The sequence below is a fragment of the Saimiri boliviensis genome, chromosome 6 (genome assembly GCF_048565385.1).
Source record: "Saimiri boliviensis isolate mSaiBol1 chromosome 6, mSaiBol1.pri, whole genome shotgun sequence".
NCBI lineage: Eukaryota > Metazoa > Chordata > Mammalia > Primates > Cebidae > Saimiri > Saimiri boliviensis.
The window spans coordinates 48,929,051-48,950,078 of record NC_133454.1 but is presented as its reverse complement, the minus strand read 5'-3'; the positions used below and the strand labels follow the sequence as shown (position 1 = coordinate 48,950,078).

General features: G+C 49.2%; 1 protein-coding gene across 19 annotated transcripts in view; it reads right to left on the bottom strand.

Moving 5' to 3' along the window:
• Positions 1-605: 605 nt before the first annotated feature.
• Positions 606-21,028, bottom strand: part of NCAM1 (neural cell adhesion molecule 1) — a 341,199-nt gene continuing 320,776 nt past the window's right edge. For 6 of the 19 annotated variants that reach the window (XM_074400590.1, XM_074400591.1, XM_074400592.1 and 3 more), the window contains 4 exons: positions 18,700-18,877; positions 8,666-8,873; positions 7,182-7,298; positions 606-3,790 (listed from right to left, as the gene is read on the bottom strand). In XM_074400590.1, the coding sequence (XP_074256691.1) occupies positions 3,670-3,790; positions 7,182-7,298; positions 8,666-8,873; positions 18,700-18,877 (624 nt within the window). In that variant the 3' untranslated portion in view covers positions 606-3,669. Of the gene's footprint in view, positions 3,791-5,292; positions 6,109-7,181; positions 7,299-8,665; positions 8,874-13,825; positions 16,179-18,699; positions 18,881-21,028 lie in introns of those variants that run through there. The other 13 variants (XM_074400596.1, XM_074400598.1, XM_074400597.1 and 10 more) reach the window with 4 other exon arrangements.

Below are 21,028 nucleotides of genomic sequence, written 5' to 3'. Positions count from 1 at the left end.
AACTCTAGGGTCTGAATGATGGCTCTGAACGCCGAGAGATAGGCCAAAGCAGTAAGAGGGAGATATTACTTATTTTAGAATAAGCCTCAGAGAATTATCTTATTGCTGAAATCTCGAGGCTCAGGTGTTGACTGTTACTACAGTTAGGTCTGATGTATCACACACCAGGGATGCCAACAGCACTAACTCCCACTGCGTGAGTTCCTACTGTGTGCCAAGAAAGCAGACTCAACGCCTTCCTCATTTCATTCATCAACCAGCACCCTTACTCTCTTCGCTTGGTACTTCCTGTATGTCAGAAAAGGAAGCTGAACTTTGGGGAGAGGAAGCAACTCTTTCAAGGTCAACCAGGGAGGGGCAGAAACAGAGTTTGAAGGCAATCTTTCTGAATCCGATGTCTGCCCCTTGTAAATGAGGACTCTCATCTGTCGATCTGTGAGAAAAAATACAGAAAGCATCATTCAAGCAACGTGAACTCAAGACACTGAGACTTCACTAACCCTCCTCGCCTACAAGGCCCAAAAGTAACTACCACACTCACGCCGCATTTGATGCACAGGGCAGACTCTCACTGCATCAAAATAAATCACAGTATGACCATAATATCTTTTTTCTTTCAGTTTTTATTGAACACAAGTATTCTGACAGAATGCAAAGTCAAAATTCTCAGTTAGTACTCAGTATTTACACCAGTGAGAATGGAAACAAAGGTGGTATCGATGTTTCACTTGGTAAAAAGTTTTATAACAAGAGAGAAGGCCCCCGAAGTACAGAATGCTGGGTAGGGATGTTAATGGAGGTCTGAAAACCACCATCCAGACAGACAGCCTCGAGTGAAAACCTGGGACTCGGAAGGCTCCATAGAAAAGTGTGAAAATAGAGTTCCACTTCCAAAGCTGCACTATATACACCACAGCCCTGCAGGGCCCAGAGGCCCTGCTCATCACACTTGAGTGCCTCTCCAGCAGAACTTGGCCATGCCGGTCTTCATGTGAATACATATGTATGGCACATACACACATAGACACACAGACGTTGGAAACTGGTGGAGTTGATCCCTCCTTCAAAAATTAAAAAAAAAAAAAGAAGAAAATCATAAGCTTTGATCTCTTAACATAAAAGATAGAACATCTTGGAATAAAATGACTCCCTCTTTGATTTTAGAGAAAGCATTGCTCTTTTTAATTTTTTTTTTAAAAAAGGAAAACTCTTGCATGCTGGGACAAACCTACATGTAATGGGAGAGAACAGACCAAAGTGTGGGCAGAGTCTTAGGTCCTAGCTAATGGCAGAGCCAGGGTTCTAGGGGGTCAGCTGCCCTGGACCAGGTGATCTGAGGGCTGACCTGTTTCTTCCTAAACATCGGAACCATCAGAACCAAAATCAGTTGGCCTAACCACTTTGACAGTCTTGACAAGGTACGGCATGGGCTTGGCCTGATGTAGCATAGCCACTGACATGACAAGATGAGGAACTGAGTCCACTGAACAGCCTGGTGACCGGAAGAGCCTGCCCCTCACTGCTGGGCCCTCCCAGTCTCAGACACCCAGGCTCTCACATTCTACTGTGCGCTCCAAGATCTGTCTTCGTGTTCCCTTATCCTGAGGGCCTGTGCGTTTGAACCAGAGATCTGTGCAGGCCCTCGAATCAAAGGGGCCAGGGCTGTGTGGTCTGGAATCCTCCATTTCCATCCCCAGGAGCTGAGAAAATCCAAAACAACCCCACATTGAGCAAATGACAAGACCGTTATTCTTCACAGTTTGAAATTATAATCTAGCATTGCCACTGATCAGACTGCAGAAGTGTCAGAACATTGGGGAGACTGGCCCACAGAAGGGCCCCAGAGGCGGCCTTGTCACGCTAACCTCGTGCTGCTTTGTACCTTGGGAGAGGAACGCATGCGGAGTACTGATTTCTGTTTACTTAGCGCCATCTTCATCATCATCATCATCTGTATTTTATTTTCTTTGTTTAAAGGCTTCGATTCCTTTTAAGAGTGATTTTTGTTTCCTGAATATTTTTCTGAACTATCTGCTATACCTTCCACAACCAAACTATGTTGAAGTTTTATTTCAATACTATGACAAAAACACGTTTCACACTAAAATATTCACGCATCCACAGTGCACAAGCTTGCAGTTCTAAAGTAGAATGAGGAAAAAAAAAAAAGCAAAATTTCTATACAAAGGGCTGGCTTTTCCCTTCTCCCCCCTCCCATCCCCCTTAAAGTTTCTGTATTTTTTTCCCCCACTTGATTTCCAATCCAGGAAAGTTGTGTTATGACTCCAGACAGTAGGTTGTTTCTTTTTTCTTTTGTTTCTATAAATGCTGCCTAAGTGAACAGAAGGCCGATGTTACTTTACTTCAACAGATTTCCAAAAAAAGACACTAATTCCCTGAAGCACACATGCTCTTCCGCTCAAATCTAGATTCTGGGCTCAAAAGGAAATGGTATGTATATATTTTATTTGGCTTTCTACACAAAGGGGATGTTTGGGGTAATAATGTGTGTTCACCAAGACCAGCCCCAACTATACAATCTTCTCTGCTTCATTCAACAAAGCCTAAGGAGTCCTTCAAAAGAAGGGTGAGTACGCCTGGGAGCAGATCCCTTTTCACAGATGCAGGCAGGTGGCGGCTAATCAGAAAGTGGTCTAACCCCCAAAGAAACACAAGAATAACCAAAAATTAAAAAAGCAAAACCATTCCGGAATGAGATGGATTTTCACCCGAGCGGGACCCAGGCAAAAACTGCAGATCAGAAAAGAGAGGAAGAGCGACTGTAAACAATCATGTTTTGTAAAGTTGTCCTGTGCTAAAGCAAGCATGTGATGATCCTACCTACCTCTAGGTGGTATTTGTTACCTTAAAAAACAAAAGGCAGCTATTTTACATGGACATTTAAACACAACCAAAGTCAAACATTTGTCATCTTGTAAACACTGGAAAACAAAGTTGGCAGAAAGGAAGAAAAAAAAAAAAAAAAGAACATCAAAGAAAGAAAAAGAAGTCTGAATACTGCAAATTGAGATCTACCCCCAGAAGCTGCAATTTGGCATTCTTCCTACAAAATAAGAGTCTACGTGGGAATTGAATTCAGCTAGAAAGGGTGACACACTTTGCATACTGAACAAATACAAAGTGAACAGAAATTATAACTTATTATGAGGTTTTACAGAGTTCAAACTTGACTGAAAGTATAAAAATAAACTGTGGACTTTGTTCATTCGATTAGTCTCAGTGCCTGAAAGTATTTCTCTGAAACTGGTCTGTGTCAATCGGGTAACACCAAGTGTGGTCTTTCTGAACCTAGATTTTGTTTCTGAGCTTCCTAGATTCTTAATTTGGGGTCCTTTTGTCTGATTTTTAAATGGTTTCAGGGAACAGAGTGTCCTAGTTTGGCTGTGGGTTTAACCTTTTTGTCTCATTTTCTCACAAGTGAGTGCGCAAAAAAGGGACCCTTTCTATAAACCTACAAAAAGGAGATTCCCAAGTTTTATCTGTTTAGTTTTTTTTTAAAAGGCAAAAGACACTAGAGAAATGAGATGTGTGCGTGTGTGCGTGCGTGCGTGCGTGCGTGTGTGTCTGTGTGTCTGCAGTGTTGGAAATGCTCTGGTGAAGCTGCTGTGTCACTTTTTATTTTGATCTTTGCTCGGTTCTTGTCACCCATCATGCTTTGCTCTCGTTCTCCTTTGTCTGTGTGGCATCATTGGGGACCGTCTTGACTTCGGCTGGCGCTGGCTTCGTTTCTGTCTCCTGGCACTCTGGCTTTGCTTCTACAGGGCCCTTCCTGCAGAGAATCAGGAAAACAGTACCACTGAGACCACAGTCTGCAGACATCTCACCCCTGCATCCAGGCCCTGGGGACAGTGGGGAGTAGGGGGGTTCTCTAGTGACAGCACCTGGCTCCAGCCTCTGCCCATCAGAATCACCTGGGAGCTTGAAACATCAGCCATGCCTGAGCTGTGTCCCCGGAAATCCTGATTTAATTGGTCAGGACATGGTGACTTTTAAAAGCACCCAAATGACTCTAATGAGCAGCCACAGTTGAGAAGCACTGAATCAGAAGAACGAGTCTTTTCTCTTCCAGCCCTAAGTTGATGCTAGGGGCTGTGTTTTTACCTGGGGTAGTGGAAGAGGACAGCAGAGGCAGCTCCTCCTCACCCTGACCAGTGGCAGCAGCTCAGCTGGATGTAAATGGGGCCTGATGGGTTGGGCTGGGCTCCCAGCACTCATTCCAGGGGACCCTTTGCAAACAATCCACTCTTACCTGTCCCCTCCCCACCCCACCCTGTGCTGTTGCAGGATGATGCCTCTATAGCCTGCCTGGGTAGGATAAGAAAACACTGAAGGAGGCAGCTTTCCATGGCAGCCTGGTGGGGGGCTAGAGTGGACCTGGTGGCTATTCAGGAGTTGAGGGCAGCTGAGTGGGCAGAGCTATCAGAGTCTTTTTCCCTCCTGATGCTGAGATTCACGGCTTCTGGAGAGAGCCCCCTGCAGCCCTTGGTGGCGGTGTGGCAGCTTATCTGGGGAGCAGCCACAGGAGCCTCTACGAAAAACTAGGTCTGACTCTGCCTCCCTCAGTTCCAAGAAAGGGGGTCGGGTCTGAGGACACAGGCACAGTCCCCAGCCTCAGCTGGTGCCACTGACTCTTGGCAAGACACTTAAAAACCTGAAAGGTTAAGGACTTTCTCCTGAACTTAGAGACCCAGCAGCCATTTGATGCTGGGGAGACCAGAATCCTCCCAGCCACTCTAAGAGCAGGAGAAGCAAGAGTAGGCTGGGCTGGGGCTGGAAGGAGAGGGTGGGCATCTGAGCCAGCGTATCGGGGGGGCTCTGAACTGCACCCTCCCCTGCCACTGGCCCAGGGCCTACCTCTTTTCTTCCTGCACATTGGTGCCTTTCTGGTGGGGACTCAGCCTGGCACTGAATAACACGCTGACTGGGGTCCCAGGGTAGCTGATAAGGGCACCTTGCCCTTCTTAGCCTGCTTCCCAAGTTATTCTCATCAGTGGGCCAACTGCAAGGGCTCCCCCAGGGAAAACAGAAGGCACTGCTAGGATGATAAGGATAAAACGTAATTAACATGGCCTAATTAGCCAGCAGGCGGCTGCTCCTGGGGCCCAGCTGCCTGTCCTGCTCTCTGCCTTATCCCAGCCCCTTGGTTGACGGCCGCCTCAGAGAAGCCCTGGATGAGGCTGAAGACACATCTAACAAGGAGGACACAGCATAGCACAAATGCACACCACCACAGGACATAACCCGACGACAGCGGACAAAGAGAGGCCGTACTCGGTCTTTGCTGGCGCAGGCGAAACAGAGCTGTCTGCAGTGGAAGGAGCAAGCTCAGGGGCTTGTCCACTGGCCCCAGCGGCGGGAGCAGGAGAGCCCAGGGCTGCAAAAACATCCTTTGCAAGGTCAATATCTGGGGTCTTGAAGTTCCCTTCGTCCATTTTAAAGTCCTCGCCCTGGGAAGGGTTTGTGGTGCTGACGGAGGCAGCCTCGCTCTTCGGGCTAGCAAGGGCTGTGGCTGCCTCGGGTGGGCTCTTCACGGCTCCGGGCTGGGTGGGCTCCGGGTCCGGGCCTTTGGTGCTGGGAGCCTCCTGCTTGGCCTGAGGGGCTTCTGTGGCAGGGGCAGCTGCTGCTGCTAGAGGACTGGCTGCCCCAGTCGGGGTGGGGACTGGGGCAGGGGAGGGCTTGCTGGCTGGAGGAGCCTTAGAGGCCTCCCCAACACTAGCGGGGGCGCTTGGGCTGAGGACGGCCCCTTGGTTAGCCAGGACACTAGAAGACAAATTGCTAGCGGCAGGGGTTGAGGTCGGGGTGTCGCTCAGGTCAACGAGGGGGGCGACCTTGGGGGCTGCAGCTGGGGCTGGGGAGGAGGTGGAGGCGCTGGGCCCCTTGGAAGGGGTGGCCTGGCCAGCCGGTACAGAGTTTGAGTCAGGCGTGGCCGTGGCTGGCGGGGCAATACTGGAGGTCAGGGTGGTGGTCTCACTGGTGGGGCTGTTCTGAGCAGTGGCAAAGGTTTCGGTGATAGTGTCAGAGTTAGTGGTGACGGTGGTGACAGAAGGCAGCATGTCCTCGACAGTGGCCGTAGTGTCGGCAGGCAGCCTGTGGGGAGGACAGGAAGTAGAAGAGAATAGACAATGAAGCTGAGACATGACAGAGAAGCAGGGGAGGAGGGCTGAAGCCCAGGACAGGGACCAAGGGGGAGGGGCATGCAGTTAGGCACAGGCATGGACACAGGCCCACAGAGAGACAAGGATGGCAAGAGGAAGCACGCGCCCAGGTGGGCAGAAGAGGACACAGGAGACGACAGAGAACGTGGTGGTCTCAAAAGGGACCTGCCGGCCCCTCCCTGCTGATGTCTCTCCAGCTCTCTGCACAGAGCTCCCTTTCCCCGAAGTCCCTGCAGGCCTGTCTAGGGCTTCCTGATCCCTGCCCTGGATCTCGACACAAGGAGGGCAGGTGTCTGTTCAGCGTCCACGTGTTCTAGGCTTCCCAGGTCCCAGAGAAACTGGGCCCAGCTGCCCTACAGGGCTTCCCAGGGCACTGATGGGAAAAGTCATGAATTAGGCAGATCAGGAGTACCCGGAATGGCTCCTAGGAGCTGTGGGTTCTTCCAGCCCCAGATTTTGTGGTTCTGTGAAACTCCATTCCCTTCAAACCCGTAGGATCCTTGGCAGCTAGACAGGTGCTACAACCACAACTGGTCAAGGGCTCAGCGGGTCCCCACGGTTTCTGAACAGAGGAGGGCCGGGGAATTTTACCAGGTCCCCGCCTTCTCTTATCCTTTCAGGAGGAAAACAGAAAACCCTAGAACTTCAAGAAATCCTAAGCAGAGTCTGCTAAGCCTCTCTGTGAGATTTTGCCATCTTAAACCACTTCTGGAATATGTGTATAACTTGAGAACAGGGGCTAGGGATCTAGGGATCCCCACTTACAAAGGAGCGTTTTAAGGGTACCCACAGCCACCGAAATAGAACCAAAAATGCCTTTTCTCTGAGGACAGAGTGAGGTCAGGCATTTCTTAGCCAAGCAGGTCTTGTAGCCAAGGGTTTGGAATCCTGGCCTGAACTGTTTGGCTGGGAGCTGTGGGTAGGGGCACGGGAGGTGGGGGTAGGTGGGGAGGTGGATGGGTGGGTCTCTATGGAGCAGGTGCCAGCCCCTCCCAGCCCACGTACTCGGGCTCCGTCAGTGGCGTGGTCTCGTTGGGCTCTGTGTGTTTCCCTCCGTCATGGTTTGGGGTCCTCTCCTCCTCTGTTCGAACCTCCACGATGGGCTCCTTGGACTCATCTTTCCTGTGGAGACAGCACTGCTGGTTAGACCTCAGGGCAGCCGCAGGGAGGGGCTCCCCAGGAGGAGCAGCTATGACTCAGCCCAAGGCTGGCAGGGTGGGCCTTGAGAGCCAACAGATTCAATGTCTGAGTCTCAGCCCAACTCTGGCTAGTTGTATGACCTTCAGATTTAATCACCCTGCCTCAGTTCCTTCATCTGTAAAATGAGGCAAAAACAGTATTACCCCGTCTAGTTATTATGAGAATTCAGTGAGAGGATGCATGGGAAGTGCTGAACACAGTGTCTGCCACAGATCATTGCTCAAATACATACATCTATCTCCATACCCAAGTATACAAACATTTATTTTCTTTCTTTCTTTTTCTTTTTCTTTCTTTTTTTTTTTTTGAGACGGAGTCTTGCTATGTTACCCAGGCTGGAGTGCAGTGGTATGATCTTGGCTCATTGTAACCTCCACCTCCTAGGTTCAAGTGATTCTCCTGCCTCAGCCTCCCGAATAGCTGGGATTTCAAGTACACATCACTACACCCGGCTAATTTTTGTATTTTTAGTAGAGGCAGGGTTTTGCCATGTTGGTCAGGCTGGTTTCAAACTCCTGACCTCAAACAATCCACCCACCTTGGCCTCCCAAAGTGCTGGGATTACAGGCTTGAGCCACCCCATACATAACATTTCTAAGTATGTGCACATACATGTGTATGCATATACAGTGCCTGGCACCTGGTGGTGCTAAACAACTTATTTCCTCACTGAGTACCTTTCTGGCTTACTCCAGCTCTGCTCCACCCAGTGACAGTCTTTAAGGGATCCTGCTAACTGGCTTAGGATCTGTTTCTCCAAGATGCTGCTGGAGGGACAGTATCTGGATCATCAGCTCCATAAGGAGAGGAATTTTTATCTCTGTCATTCCCTGTTGTCCCTATGTGCCTGGGAACAGTGCCTTGCCTACTGCAGCTGCTTGATACATATTTGTTGAGTGCTGGATGAATGAATGAATGTTGTAGGAAAGCAAGGCAAGGGTGTCCTTCTAATGCCTGCCCACCCCACGGCAGCTCCTCTCCAGGTTTAGTTCTGACAGTTTCCCTTATTTTGACCTACACAGGGATTTTCACATTCTGGGGAGATTCTAATACAAGAGATCTGGGGTTAGGCTCAAGAGTCTACATTTCAAACAGGTAACCCCCAAAGACCATGCTTTGAGAAAGTTTTCCCTAATGTTTTTTCCCGCCTCAGGGTTCCAAGTGGGAAACATGCAATGTAAGAAAAGGTCACTACAGGCACCAGCTGATGGCTCAGAGGGGTGTGGCTGCTGGTCCCCTGTCCTGGGGCAGAGCCCAAATCTCAGCAGGGCAGACAGGTCTGCACTCACGAGAAGGCGGCCTTGCCCTCCTCCATGTCCTTGCCCTTGGCCCCGGGCCCGGCTTTTCCGCACAGGTTGACTGCAATGCACATGAACAGGCCACACTTGTTCAGGAAGTAGCAGGTGATGTCCACGACCACCAGGAGCAAGACGAAGATGACGATGAGGATGCCCACGATGGCCCCGGTGCTCAGGCCTGAGGTGGGGCTGCCGTTGGCTTGAGTGGGAGAGAGATGGCTGGTGGTTAACAGACTGAGACAAGAGACCTCAGGACCCTGCCAACAAAAGTCCCTGGGGGTGGGGAGGGCCCAGAGGACACAGTCATGGCATTCATGCCCAGAGTGACACCTTCCTGGGGCCTTTCTGTGCCCCAGAGTTGAGACAACAGGGTCTCTCTATACCTTCCAGAGGGAGGGATGACAATGTCACCTCACAGGTTGGGGGACGAGGGTGAGCCTGGTCAACTGGCCTCCCGTGAGTCCTGGGAGCAGATGGAGTCCCGCCTGTCTGAGGACGCTGGATAATGAGGCAGTTGAAGGGTGCTGCTGTGTTTTCCCTGGACCAGAGCAAGAGGCTTTAAAGCACAGGCAGGCAGTGATCACTGATTTCAGGTGGGGCTGCGGCTCCTGGAGTGCTCAGGGACAGGGACTCAAATGGGGTGGTGGAGGGTTCCTAGGGCTTTCTTGGGGCTTGTGGGGATGTCCAGCACAGTAGCATCCCCATTACACTCCTCCCCTTCCATTTTCCCTCTTTAGGAGTGACCCTGAGGGAGTCTGACATTAGAGCACACTGGGTGCATGGTTTACCCTCCTCACTGCACCCAGGAAGATGAATGAAGCCTGGGTGACTTCAGAGACATAGAGGCCTCCCCAGGCCCAGTGGGCAAGGTGAAAGGTCTGGGAATACTCACCATCTAGGAGCTCAGGCCTGCTTGGACCAGACTTCAGGAAAACCTGAAGTGAGTGCAGACTCACTCAGAGGTGCAAACACAGGCACACCCACACGCAGGACAAATGCCCACACAGACAGACATGCACTCTCACATTCTAGCACCTGGTACCCTGGTTCTGGCTGGACTCACTCTGAAAGACTCCGCCTGTATCTTACTTCCCTGATGCCCATCTGCAGTCCCCTCAGGGTTTTTGGCTACTGATGGTTTCACAGAGGGACTTGGATTCAGCCCTCTGGGATCCCTGGGAGATCAACCCATGGTTATAACTGTCACTAGTTCCCCAGGATGGAACAACAGACCTCTTGGTGGTTCCCACCAGTGTCTGGGAGACAGTGGTCACGCTGCAGGAAGCAAGGACCCACGTGGAACTCTGCCAATGAGTCAATGTCGGAACAATGACCCTAGACTGAAATAATTCATCTTTTTTCTGTATGGACCTGCTTCCATAACTGGCAGACCTGCCCCACCACTAGGCTATGTCTAAAGTTTCCTGTGCTTTCAGGACCCACTGAAGCCACCCAAGGTTGCAGACTGAAGCTGGAAACTGTAGCCAACACTACCTGGGGCTCATCCCACCCGTTACCCCACTCCCAACCCAGTTCACTAGGCTTTGCCAAACACCAGGCCAGGCCCAACAGCCTGTGAGCCACGTATCATGCCAGAGAGTGGAAGGAATGTATAACCCAGAGTAATCAGCACCAGAGCTGGGCCATACATTCTTCGTTTTCCATGCAGCCTGTTTGCCACAGAAGGTAGTGATGGCTCTGTGTGCCCCAGGGGTCTCCGCCCAGGCACTGTGGTGCTTCTCCAGTGGCTGTCCCTCTCCGCTGGTCCATCTTTCAAACTTCAGTTTAGGGAATGGGCCATCAGCCTAGCATGCCAGAGAGGATCCCTCACAAACTACTCCTGAGACCCCTGGGTGCATCTCACACATGTTTTTAGTCCCTTTGGGACGCTGTCTTGCCTCCCAGCCCTTCCTCCTCAGGCTCTCTGGCTGGTCCCTGTGGACCTCGCACTGAAGATCCCAGTGCATTCCCCCAGGAAGGCTTGAGATGGAGAAGAACTCTGTGCTTGGAGGACCCAGCTCTGGCCCGTCTCTGGGCTTTGGCAGCATGAAGCTGGCCACTGGCCCCAGCTGTCAGCTGGAATAGGTCATTTTCTTAGCAGCCACAAATGCAGAGGTATTTCTGGTTAGTCTCATAAGAACAAAACCATCCATTTCCCAGAGTCCTCACACATTCCACCCAAAAAGCAAAGAAGGAGACACAGGCCTTCTTGGTCTTCAGGATCCCAAAGCTGTTTCCCCGAACAGGAGAGAAACTTTAGCCTTGGGTTTTCTCTCCATTCTCCATTCCATGACACAGGGCTCCAGGCCACTGCAGCCTCTGGACATCAGTGCCCGATAGGTGTGAAGTGCCTGCTCTCTGAAGAAAGAGCTGAAATTTTTTTTTATTTTTTTGATGACAGTGGAGAATGCCTGGAATTTTGGACTCAATGGCACTAATTATATCTTCTGAGGTTTATGTGTAAATATGATTTTGTGAAACTAATCATCTCTCTAAAGAGGAAAAATAAACTCCTACAAAACTGCTCTATGTGCTTGAGAGGACAGCAGCTGAGACAACTGCTCTGTGCTCGTCAGACCCAGCTGGAGGGCTGCACTGGCACCGCGCACACCCAGAGGAGGGCAGGCGGAGGGGAAAAGGCTCTGAACTGTGGCATAAACAGACAGGGCAGAGGCCTCCCCTTTCATTTGAATATAAAATTCAAAGTCCCTCTCCTGGCCTTTAGGGCCTCCCTGTGCTGCAGACTCTGCCCACCCCTTTGTTGGGCCTCAGGGCATGAACCGGACCCTCCCTTTTGTCTGAGGAACACACGCAGCTTGTCCGGCTTTAGGGCCTTGATGATTCTGTGTGTGGAACACTCCCTCCGGGGTGGCTCTCTGTTGTCCTGCAGGCCTCAGTTCCAGTGTTACCTTCCCAGAGAAGCCTTATCTCATCTCTTATCTAGCGTGGCACCTCCAGCCGATATCCACCATGCTGCTAGCCTGTTTTATTCCCCTCTTACCACTATCTGTCACTTTCTGTTCATTTACGTGCTTCTGATCTGGGCATCCCCCGCTAGGACATCCCAGCAGGTACCCTGCCTGTCTCTCTTATATCTCCCCAGCAGGTAGGACAATCCTGATTCACAGAAAATGTCCAAAGAACAGTTGTTGCACAAATGGATGGGTGTTTAGTCTGGAGAGGAGAACACCGTTTACAAATATGCAAAGGTGTTTAATGAGAAGGAAGAGGTAGCCTTATTCTGTATGGCACCAAGGTGTGGAAATTACGGTGGTGGCAGATTTTAGCTCCATCTGAGAAAGGACTAACAAACAGGGTAATCCAACATAGTGTGGGCTGCCCTGAGAGGTGTGTTCCTTGTTTCTGAGGGGCATTTGAGCAGGGGCCAGAAGACCCCTTGGCCTACATCCATGCTATAAGGCTGTGGATGAGGCTCCTCCACTGGCGAGGAGCTTGTGTGGAGAGTGTCTCAACCACAAGAGCCTGTCATTCCAAGTCATACATTCTACACTGCCTGGCTCACGGTACAGATTCCCTAAGGCCTGTCTCCTCCAGAGCATGGATTGAGGACTTTTTCCTGGAAGACTAAAATGCTCGGTAGGTCCCATCTTTAATCGTTGATCCTTGTGATTTTATTTTTCCAAGAAAAATACCTTTAAACTCAATGTATCTCCACTTGTAGGAGAATTCCTAGGGTGTTTTTAAAAAATTCAGAATCTGGGGCTCCTCAGCACTATGGGATCTGAATCACTGTGCATGAGGCTCAGGAATCAGGAGTTGAACAAGCAGCCTAGGTGATTCTTAGGAGGACCACGCTCCTAGGTCTTCTCTCCCCTGCAGCACAAAGAGGAACAGGTGATTCCATGATTTGTCACCACAAGGTGTGCTGTGCTGTCTCGCCCAGTGACCCTGAAAACAAACCTGACCTAACGTGTTGGATGGATCAAGAGAAAGCAGAGTATCCCCCAAAGGAAAAGGGACCACACAGTCCTCTACCACTGAGTCTAGACTTCTCGAGCAGGTGCAATGCTACTTAAGCTAGGAAGAGAATGTTTGCGGCTTTTACAAAAAAGAGGCTGTGAAGAAGGGACAGGCTGTGGGATGGGCAGAAGGGTATGCAAGGCAAAAGTGAACACCCATTCCCTCTCAGTGGGTATCACAGAATTGTTTAGTCCAAGATAACTAGAAGAACAAAGGCCTGTCTCTTGTGTAACATTTCATAAAAGAAAAATATAAACTTCTAGTGGGTCTCTCTTTGCCATGGTCTTCCCTCGGCCCTCCCTTGACTAACTCACTTGTATACCTTGGATGCAAAGAAGCCTTCTAGGGAACAGTTTCCCCATAAACTCGAGGTCAGAGCTGCCCAGGACAGGGAGATTATGAAGCTGGAGCTGTCCATCCTCTGCGATTCCTGGCTTGGGAGGGGTTGGCACTAAAGACAGAACTGGCTTGCTCCAAGAATGAGACCCACAGATGCCTACTTTTGTATGCCTCAAAATAGGAACACGGGTCTCACATTTTACAAATGTTCAGATGGGCCTGAGTCCTTGTGCCATGAGACTCTGGTGCAGCAGAAGTGCCCTCTTCACTCCCAGACCCCCAGAAGATGTCAGATTCTTGGAACTGTTGAGCCGGGGTTCTGGTTCACTCCTGAGCCCCCGACATGTCTGCTTGCTCCTTCGAATCAGCTAAACAGACACCTGGTCTCAGGGGCTTGCAGGAGGTGTCTGAGTTAAGTGTGATTATCAATAGAATACAAGAGAATCTTCTCTCAGATTCCCTCTCCACAAGCTTACTCTGTGCAGCCTTTGTTAGGGAGAGTATAAAGGCTGTTGTGCCATCAGGTGAGTGAGCCACAGAGTTGTGCATCTGGTGGCTCAGAGTGTGGCCCCATCCCCATAGTGACCACTTCCCCACTGCCTGCTGGGGCCTCCAAGGCAGCAATGCCCCTTCACAGCTCTTAGGATCCCTGGGAAAAAAGAGACTGCTCCCCGTTAGGAAGAAAAAATATTTCCTTCAGTTAGAACTCCATTCACCAGGCTACTGTTTCTCTAGGTAACGGTTTATCCAGGTACATGTGAGGTGGAGGGAAAAGGTCTTTAATGCTTTGTTGGACACAACTATTGAATAAAATCAAACCACGCTGGTGAGTTCACATGAACTGTTATTTCCTTTAATAATGCAAAGGTGTAAACTTCATAAAGGCCTCGCTGATTATCTACACAACAATGTTAGCATTCTTATTAGTAGAAAAACATGATCCAAACCTGCTGTATAAATAGTCCAAAAATGAGCAGAGGAGCCCCATGGCGCGTGGAGCATGGGCCGCACTACTACAGGGCGCAGGGTTGTGGGGTGCGGCTGAGCAAGATGGGACATACTTGCTCCTGCAGGGTCTCTGAGGGCTGCTGTCTTCAGCACTCCTGGCGGGGCTGGGGGCTGCAGCCGTCACCGGGAACTCAGTGTCCGGTGGGAGGGGGTGTGCGCTAATGCTGCCTCCTGAAGGGCACACTGGTACAAGCCATGAGTCTGTTTAAATGGGCCCCTTGAGGACCCTGAGATTTCAGCTGAGGCTTGCCTGACCCTGGGATGTGCTTAGGGGTCAGGGCCACATCAGTCCTCTCCACACTTAGGATGAGATCTCCAAAAGGTACTTTCAGAAAGACGTACACTGTGCCTCTCTCATGTCCTGGGATCATGGGGACGCAGACCCCCGAGCTGGGCTGTCCTAGGGTGAAGCCATGTGACTTCTGCCCAAGGTGATCCTAAGAGCCAGCAGCTCTCCACACTGACCTATGATCCTTATGTTCTGCCCTGGGCCCAAGAACCGTGCCTGCTTCCACTGCCCTGGTGCGAAGCACCATCTGGGACTCCAGTGGGGAGAGTTTTGTGGCTTGGGTGAGAGGCACTATCCTGCCTGAGCTACTGCGCAGCGTGGAGCCTCTGATGTCTGCACGTGAGCCTCTAAACTGAGCGCTGGGGATTAATGGCGGGCACCAACATAGGCGGCTTTGCCTCTCGGACCACAGCATGGGGTCATTTGGATTCCCAAAGGGAAAGCCTAGTCTTTCAACATTAAAAAATAATAACAACAGAAAAAAATACATAAAGAAACCAAAAAGAACAAAAATCAAGTTTCCATGGAGATGCTCAGAGATGAGATAGGTAGAATGATGTGTGACCACATGGAGGGCGGGAGGGAGTTCATATTCAGTAGAAGGTCCATCTCCAATCATACGCACTGATATTACCAAGCAGGATTCAGCCCTGGGCTTCCATGAGGGACCTTAACAAAACACACCCACTTCCTCTCCTGGGTGACCTCCCCAGCAGCAGGGAGGAGCAGCTGGCTTTTCAGGAGAGTTTAGAAAATGTCACTGAATCAACTCCCCAATACAGAGGCTGGGGCATTCAGGAAGTACTAACAGGTTGACCCGATCCCAATTTTTTAAACCTCCTGGGCTGGGCAGTCTGGGAGTGGCCTGTCCCTCCCCTTCTTCTCCACTGAGCACACACAGGTCAGGTGGGGGACTAATGCCTGGCTCACAGTGGATACTTCCAATCTGCCCTGTAGACTGATGCTCACAGCCATTCTGTGGGTTATGGCTGAACCACAGTCCCACTGTGCTGATCTGTGACATGCTGCCAGGCAGCAGGGGAGTCACCCTGACTGGGAGACAAACACCTTTCAAAGCTGATACTTGTTGGCACATCACAGCTTGGGCCTGTTCGCAGAGACAGTGTAAGGTGCTGGCCATAATACAAGGACTGAAAGCACATCCCAGGACGTTCATCAGCCCTAACTGATGGAAAATATCCAACAAATTCAACTTTTTTCCAATGCATGGGCAACAGGGGTGAATTAAGTTGCCCACGGTGTCAGCAAAAAGCTCATGTGAATCAGTGTGGTCTGGCTCTCTTAACACGGGCACTTAAATGTTTAATTGCAAGCAAAGCCAATTACATATTGAAGGGAGGATGAGGAGCACAGAGTTAGAATGAAGGGAATGCGTGGTGATTTTAACAATCTGACGCAAGATTTAGAGGGTACTTAGAATTCTTCCTCTGCTACTTCATATTTAGGTTTGAACACAAAATGCAACAAGTAGCAGATACACAGAAACTTCTCTGTAAACCTAGCGTGATGGTTTTTAAAAAATAGCATTTAAAGAAAAAAGCTCTCAAACTCGTTTTACTGCCATTGAAAAGGGGGCAAACTCCTTATGAAGTGGCACAAAAGTATCTGCGAATGGTAACATGTCTGGAGGTAAAGATTTTTCCAAATGCAAAGCCTTCTCTTCCACACAGAATGGTCGCTTGGTGGCTGTGGCCATGGTGGTCCTGCCAGGTTCTTCCAAAGGGGGCACTGATCTTTTTCATAGGAACTGGGCTTTTAAGCAAATTTAATTTTTGTGTTCAAGTTCCTAACAGAGCAAAAGAAGAGTCACTGCAGAGAAAAGCAATGAGACAAAGGTGTAGGATGCAGAATTGCCTCCCAAGGTTGCTGCAGGTGTCAAGCAATAGGTCCCCAGAGAGAATGTGGTTGTTTAAAAACAAATGTGGCAGTGGGGATGTCCCAGTGACGTCCAAGGTGACAAGTGTGACGACAGACACAGGAAGGGGAGGGGGAAAGAAGGAAAGAGAAGGTAGAGACAGAAACAGAGAAAAAAAATAGATAAAAAGAAAAAAAATTAGGTCAACTATAGAAAACACAGAATCAAAGGTTAATTCAACTTAGTAAATTAAATTGACAAAGGTTAGAGAGGGTTCAGTGCTGTATCAATACCATAAGGCCAGTTCAGAAGCTCAGCAATGCCAGAAGCAGCACAGCAGGGTTAATTGGGGGGTTAGGAGTCAGCGAGCAAATGAAATTAAAGTGAGAGAACAGAAGCCTCCACAGTAAAATACCAGAGTTTGATTAGGAGAGTGTTACCTTTCACTAAGGTGAAGCCTCTTAGATACAGCCAGCGAGTGTATCATCTTCTAGTGTCTAGCGTTTTTTGCCCATAGTGGTGGAGATGCATTGGATTGCTGCACTATGAGTCGGCAGACTGTGCAGAGGGATTGGGGGTGGCCTTGTCAGAGATGAAGCAGGCTTTTCTTCCGATGGCACAAGTCCCCCACCACAGCGCTGTGAAAGGAAGTCTTGTTCTGCACACCTCCTCACCTTCTACCCCACCTGCTGACCACAGAATTCAACCACAAATATCCAACTTATAATTCAGAGAGATATTATTCTCAGATCCCAATTCAATGGCCAGGAAAGTCCAACCAAGCACAGAGGCACCACCTTTTCCGACCTGTGCAGGAGAGCCACAGAGCCATCACCGGCGAGGTGGGCAACTCCCCAGCCCTCTCTGGCTTCAGTGGGCACCCGAACGATTCACAAGAAGGACTCTGACATCTCCGGCAGGCACAACTTTGGAGGACAAGGTCTACCCAGAATTTCAGTCTCTGACACAAAAACCACATAAGCCGGTGCTGCTGTGAGTATCCAGCATGTGAGCACAGCAGGTCCAAACAGCCTACCCAGTAAGTCTCACCCCAGGAAGCAATTGCCATAAGGAATCTGTCTTTCTACAAAAGGGCTTACTCAAACCTCACCTGATCTCCCCGCTAAGTGTCCCATAAAGGCTGGACAGATTTGGACATTCACCCCAGACTGTCGATTGCAAGGAAACTAACCAAAGAATGCAGAGAAAGAAGGGGCAGAGGAAAAGCAAGGAGAACCCCCATTAGAATATCCTGTTAAGGTGTAATGAGGACATTTCCTGCAGCCACACCCACGTGCCTTGCCTTCTGTACTGACCATCTGACCAGAGACTGTGGAGAAACACCCCAGCAAGCACTGGGGAGCCTTCCTGACAGTGCAGTGGGGACCAGTTGATGCTCCTGATCTACAGCTTAAAACTCACCTGCCAACTCACTGGAGGTCCAGCACATCTCCCAGACACACACATCCATGTACAAACAACCACTGGGAACCACACACTGATCCCATTTTGTTGCTGCTCTCCTAGCCCACTTTTGCACATATATCGCTGCATCATTGGCAACCCACAGCCCTCCTGCCTGTCTCCCCCTGGGAGGAGCAATCATGACACGGAGCCAAGAGCTGGGCAAGCACTGTAGACAGGGCAGGCATGAGGGGGCTGCCCAAGGCCATCTTCCCACCACACTTGAACATGGCAGAGTACATGGGGCCCCCAACAGGCTACAGCTATATGTTCTATGCCCACCTCTCCTGCCTGTGGTTGGCATTTGGCTGGTCTGGAAATGCAGAGTGATCAGTTGAAGAGCTCCTTCTTCTCTGAGGGATTTGGCCAATGAGGAGACCGGCCATCAGTGGCAGGGTTAGGTCCTGGATCTCTGGAGACAGATCTGCATCTCCTAGGAGAACTGCTGTCATCACAGTCTCTAGCAGACGTGATTGCTTTCATTGATGGTGTTTCTAGCATCTATTTTCTCCACTTGTTCTATTACAAGTGGTTCAATTTAATCTATGTTTCAGTTGAGAGGCCTTTGGTAGATAGGGTTTGTAACTACCTGGGCATCATCTCTTCCTTCTCTTGGGGTCACCACAGAGAAGAGATTTGGACCATGGCTGTTCAGACAAAGCAAGCATCAGATAGAAAGTGCTCAGAAAAGGTTATGTGGTCCAAGTATGATGTGGCAGATGGCAGATAAGGTCTCAAAAAAGGGTCATTACTCAACCAGCTTCCAAAGCTGGAGCTGGGGTATTTCCCATCTGAGGGGTCCAATGGACTGATTGGCATCAGTCCTTCAAGGCCAAATGAGACAGGATCTTTTCCCCAGGATGCTTGGCCAAGCCTTCCTGGGGGTCCAGTACATCTCACCCCACTGCACAGATAGGTACAAGGCAAAACTAAGCTTTGCATGGGCAACCAATCATGAGGATGGCTGTAAGCAAGCAAGTTGTCAGGGTTGTTCAGGCGCATTAGGAGGTGCAGCACTTGTGCATTAATTCAAAGCAGGAAACAAACAGAAAGCAGAGGCAGCCGTACCTGGGATGGCTGTGGGCTGGGCCGAGGTCCTGAACACAAAATGAGCCGCCTTGGATTTTCCTTGCTGGTTCTCAGCCACCACGTAGACCTCATACTCAGCATTCCATTCCAGGGACTTCAGCATGACATGGTCACTGCCAGACGGGAGCCTGATCTCTGGTTTCCACTCGGAGGAGAGCTTCTGGGAGAAACCGGCAAGAAGGATACAAGAGACCAAAAATGCTTTAGATGAAAGTACTGGTAAGACCAGATAATAGGTGGAACTTAAGGGACTCAATAACTGTTGGTTCAAAATCATGAAAATAAGAAGCAATGATGGGGCTGGGCACAGTGGCTCACATCTGTAATCCCAGCCACCTTGGGAGGCCAAGGCAGGTGGATCACTTGAGGTCAGGAGTTCGAGAGAGTTTGGCCACTATAGTGAAACCCTGTGTCTACTAAAGATAAAAAAATTATCCAGGCATGGTGCCACACACCTGTAGTCCCAACTACTCCGGAGGCTGAGGCAGGAGAATGGCTTGAACCTGGGAGGCAGAGGTTGCAGTGAGCCGAGACCATGGCACTGCACTCCAGCCTGCATGACAGAGCGAGACTGTCTCGAAAAAAGGAAGCAATGATGGGACATGGTCTTTATTCTTTACCAGCCTGAAAAACTGCACAGGTCAGGAGGTCAACCTTGCATGCTGGCAAACACAAGCAGCAGCAGATGCCAGTGTGGCATCGGACCAATCCCGTCAAGGTCCCATCACCTTCAGGGCATGCAGAGACTCAAGCAGCACCCCTGTCTCCAGGCTACACTCTGGTGCTGGGGACATATGCATGAAAATGTCCTAGAAGAGTAATAAACCAAGTATGTTTCTTGTCATATTTCAGGATGCTGCTTAAGTTAAGGTGTGTGTGTGACTCACCTTCCTAACATGCGAATACTGTGTAGACTCCAATTTCATTAAAAATAAAAATTATTATTGTTGAGCCCTTACTAAGTGCTAGGCACTACAAGAAGCTTTGCACACATTTTCTTGTTGTAGCCCTACAATATGTCTGTGGGGTTTTGTCAGACACTTACTAAACCCGATGATGAAGAAGTGAGAGAGAAATAAGGGTCTAATGTAAAATCACGCCTGTAGTCAAGGTTGGAGCTAAGTCCGTTTGAGATCCAAACTGCAATCGTTCCATTTTTTTTTCTTAATTGTGTTCTTGAAAATAACAGTTTTAACTGATACTATATATTTTTTTTCAAGGTACATGTGATAATTTAATATATTTACTTAATTTGTAAAGATCAAGTCAGTATAATTGAGATATCCATCACCTTAAATATTTGTCTTTCTTTAGGCTAGAAACATTTGAATTATTTTCTTCTAGCTAGTTTAAAATATACAATAGGTAATTGTAAACTACAGTCACCCTATGGATCTATCAAACACATGGTTTTATTTCTTCTATCAAACTGTTCCCATTAATCAATCTCTCCTTATCCCCTCCTCTTCTCCTGATCATTCCTTTCTGTAGTAGGGAGCTCTGCAAACAACTGTTGAACTGAATAAGGTTTTTCTATTCCATGCAGTGTGGTCTGGTCTCTACAACTGCAGCAAATAGATGGAGGTACCTCGGGTCTAAGTTCTGCTGTCCAGTCCAACAGTGGGCTGCTCAAAGGGCCCACAAAGAATGATAATCAGGTGACCACCTCCCTCACCAAACAGTTGTTGAAGAGGACGTGGAAGGCCTGAGAAGTCTTCAGATGGTTTCACAATTGCACAGCCCACCTCTTTGCAATCTTTGGCCTTTTCACAAGGCAGATGCCCTGAGGTATCTGCTGAGCACACAAGAAGGCTTGATAGATGTTTATTGCATGACAGGCTGCCCCTTAGAAGGGCAGAACACAATAGCACTGTCACCTGTGTCACCTGGACAGTGGTCTATTGGCTGTTGTAGGCCCATGGCTAAGGCTGGATGAGGACTTACCTTACAGCAAAGCAGTCCTCCCAGGCAAAAGGGTTTGCACCAGCCTAAGAGATACTTTTAGGAATGTGCCAGTGCTCATGTCATGGCCTGGCACTATTATGGGTAAATGCTAGTGGTGCTGGAAGGGGAATTCTAGTTTCTTTAGAGTCCAATTAGAAAGTCTGGCTATGCTGTAAGCTAGGGTGTGTATATATCACTATATGGCCCCATTTTCATTTAAAACAAAGCAATTCAGGTTTCCTTTCTCTTCATTTATCTGTCTTCCTTGGCAAACATCATTATACAAGACAATCAGAGTATAGAAAAGATGTTTTGTTATACTTATCCATAATATAAAATTATAATATTTAGCAAACATGAATGA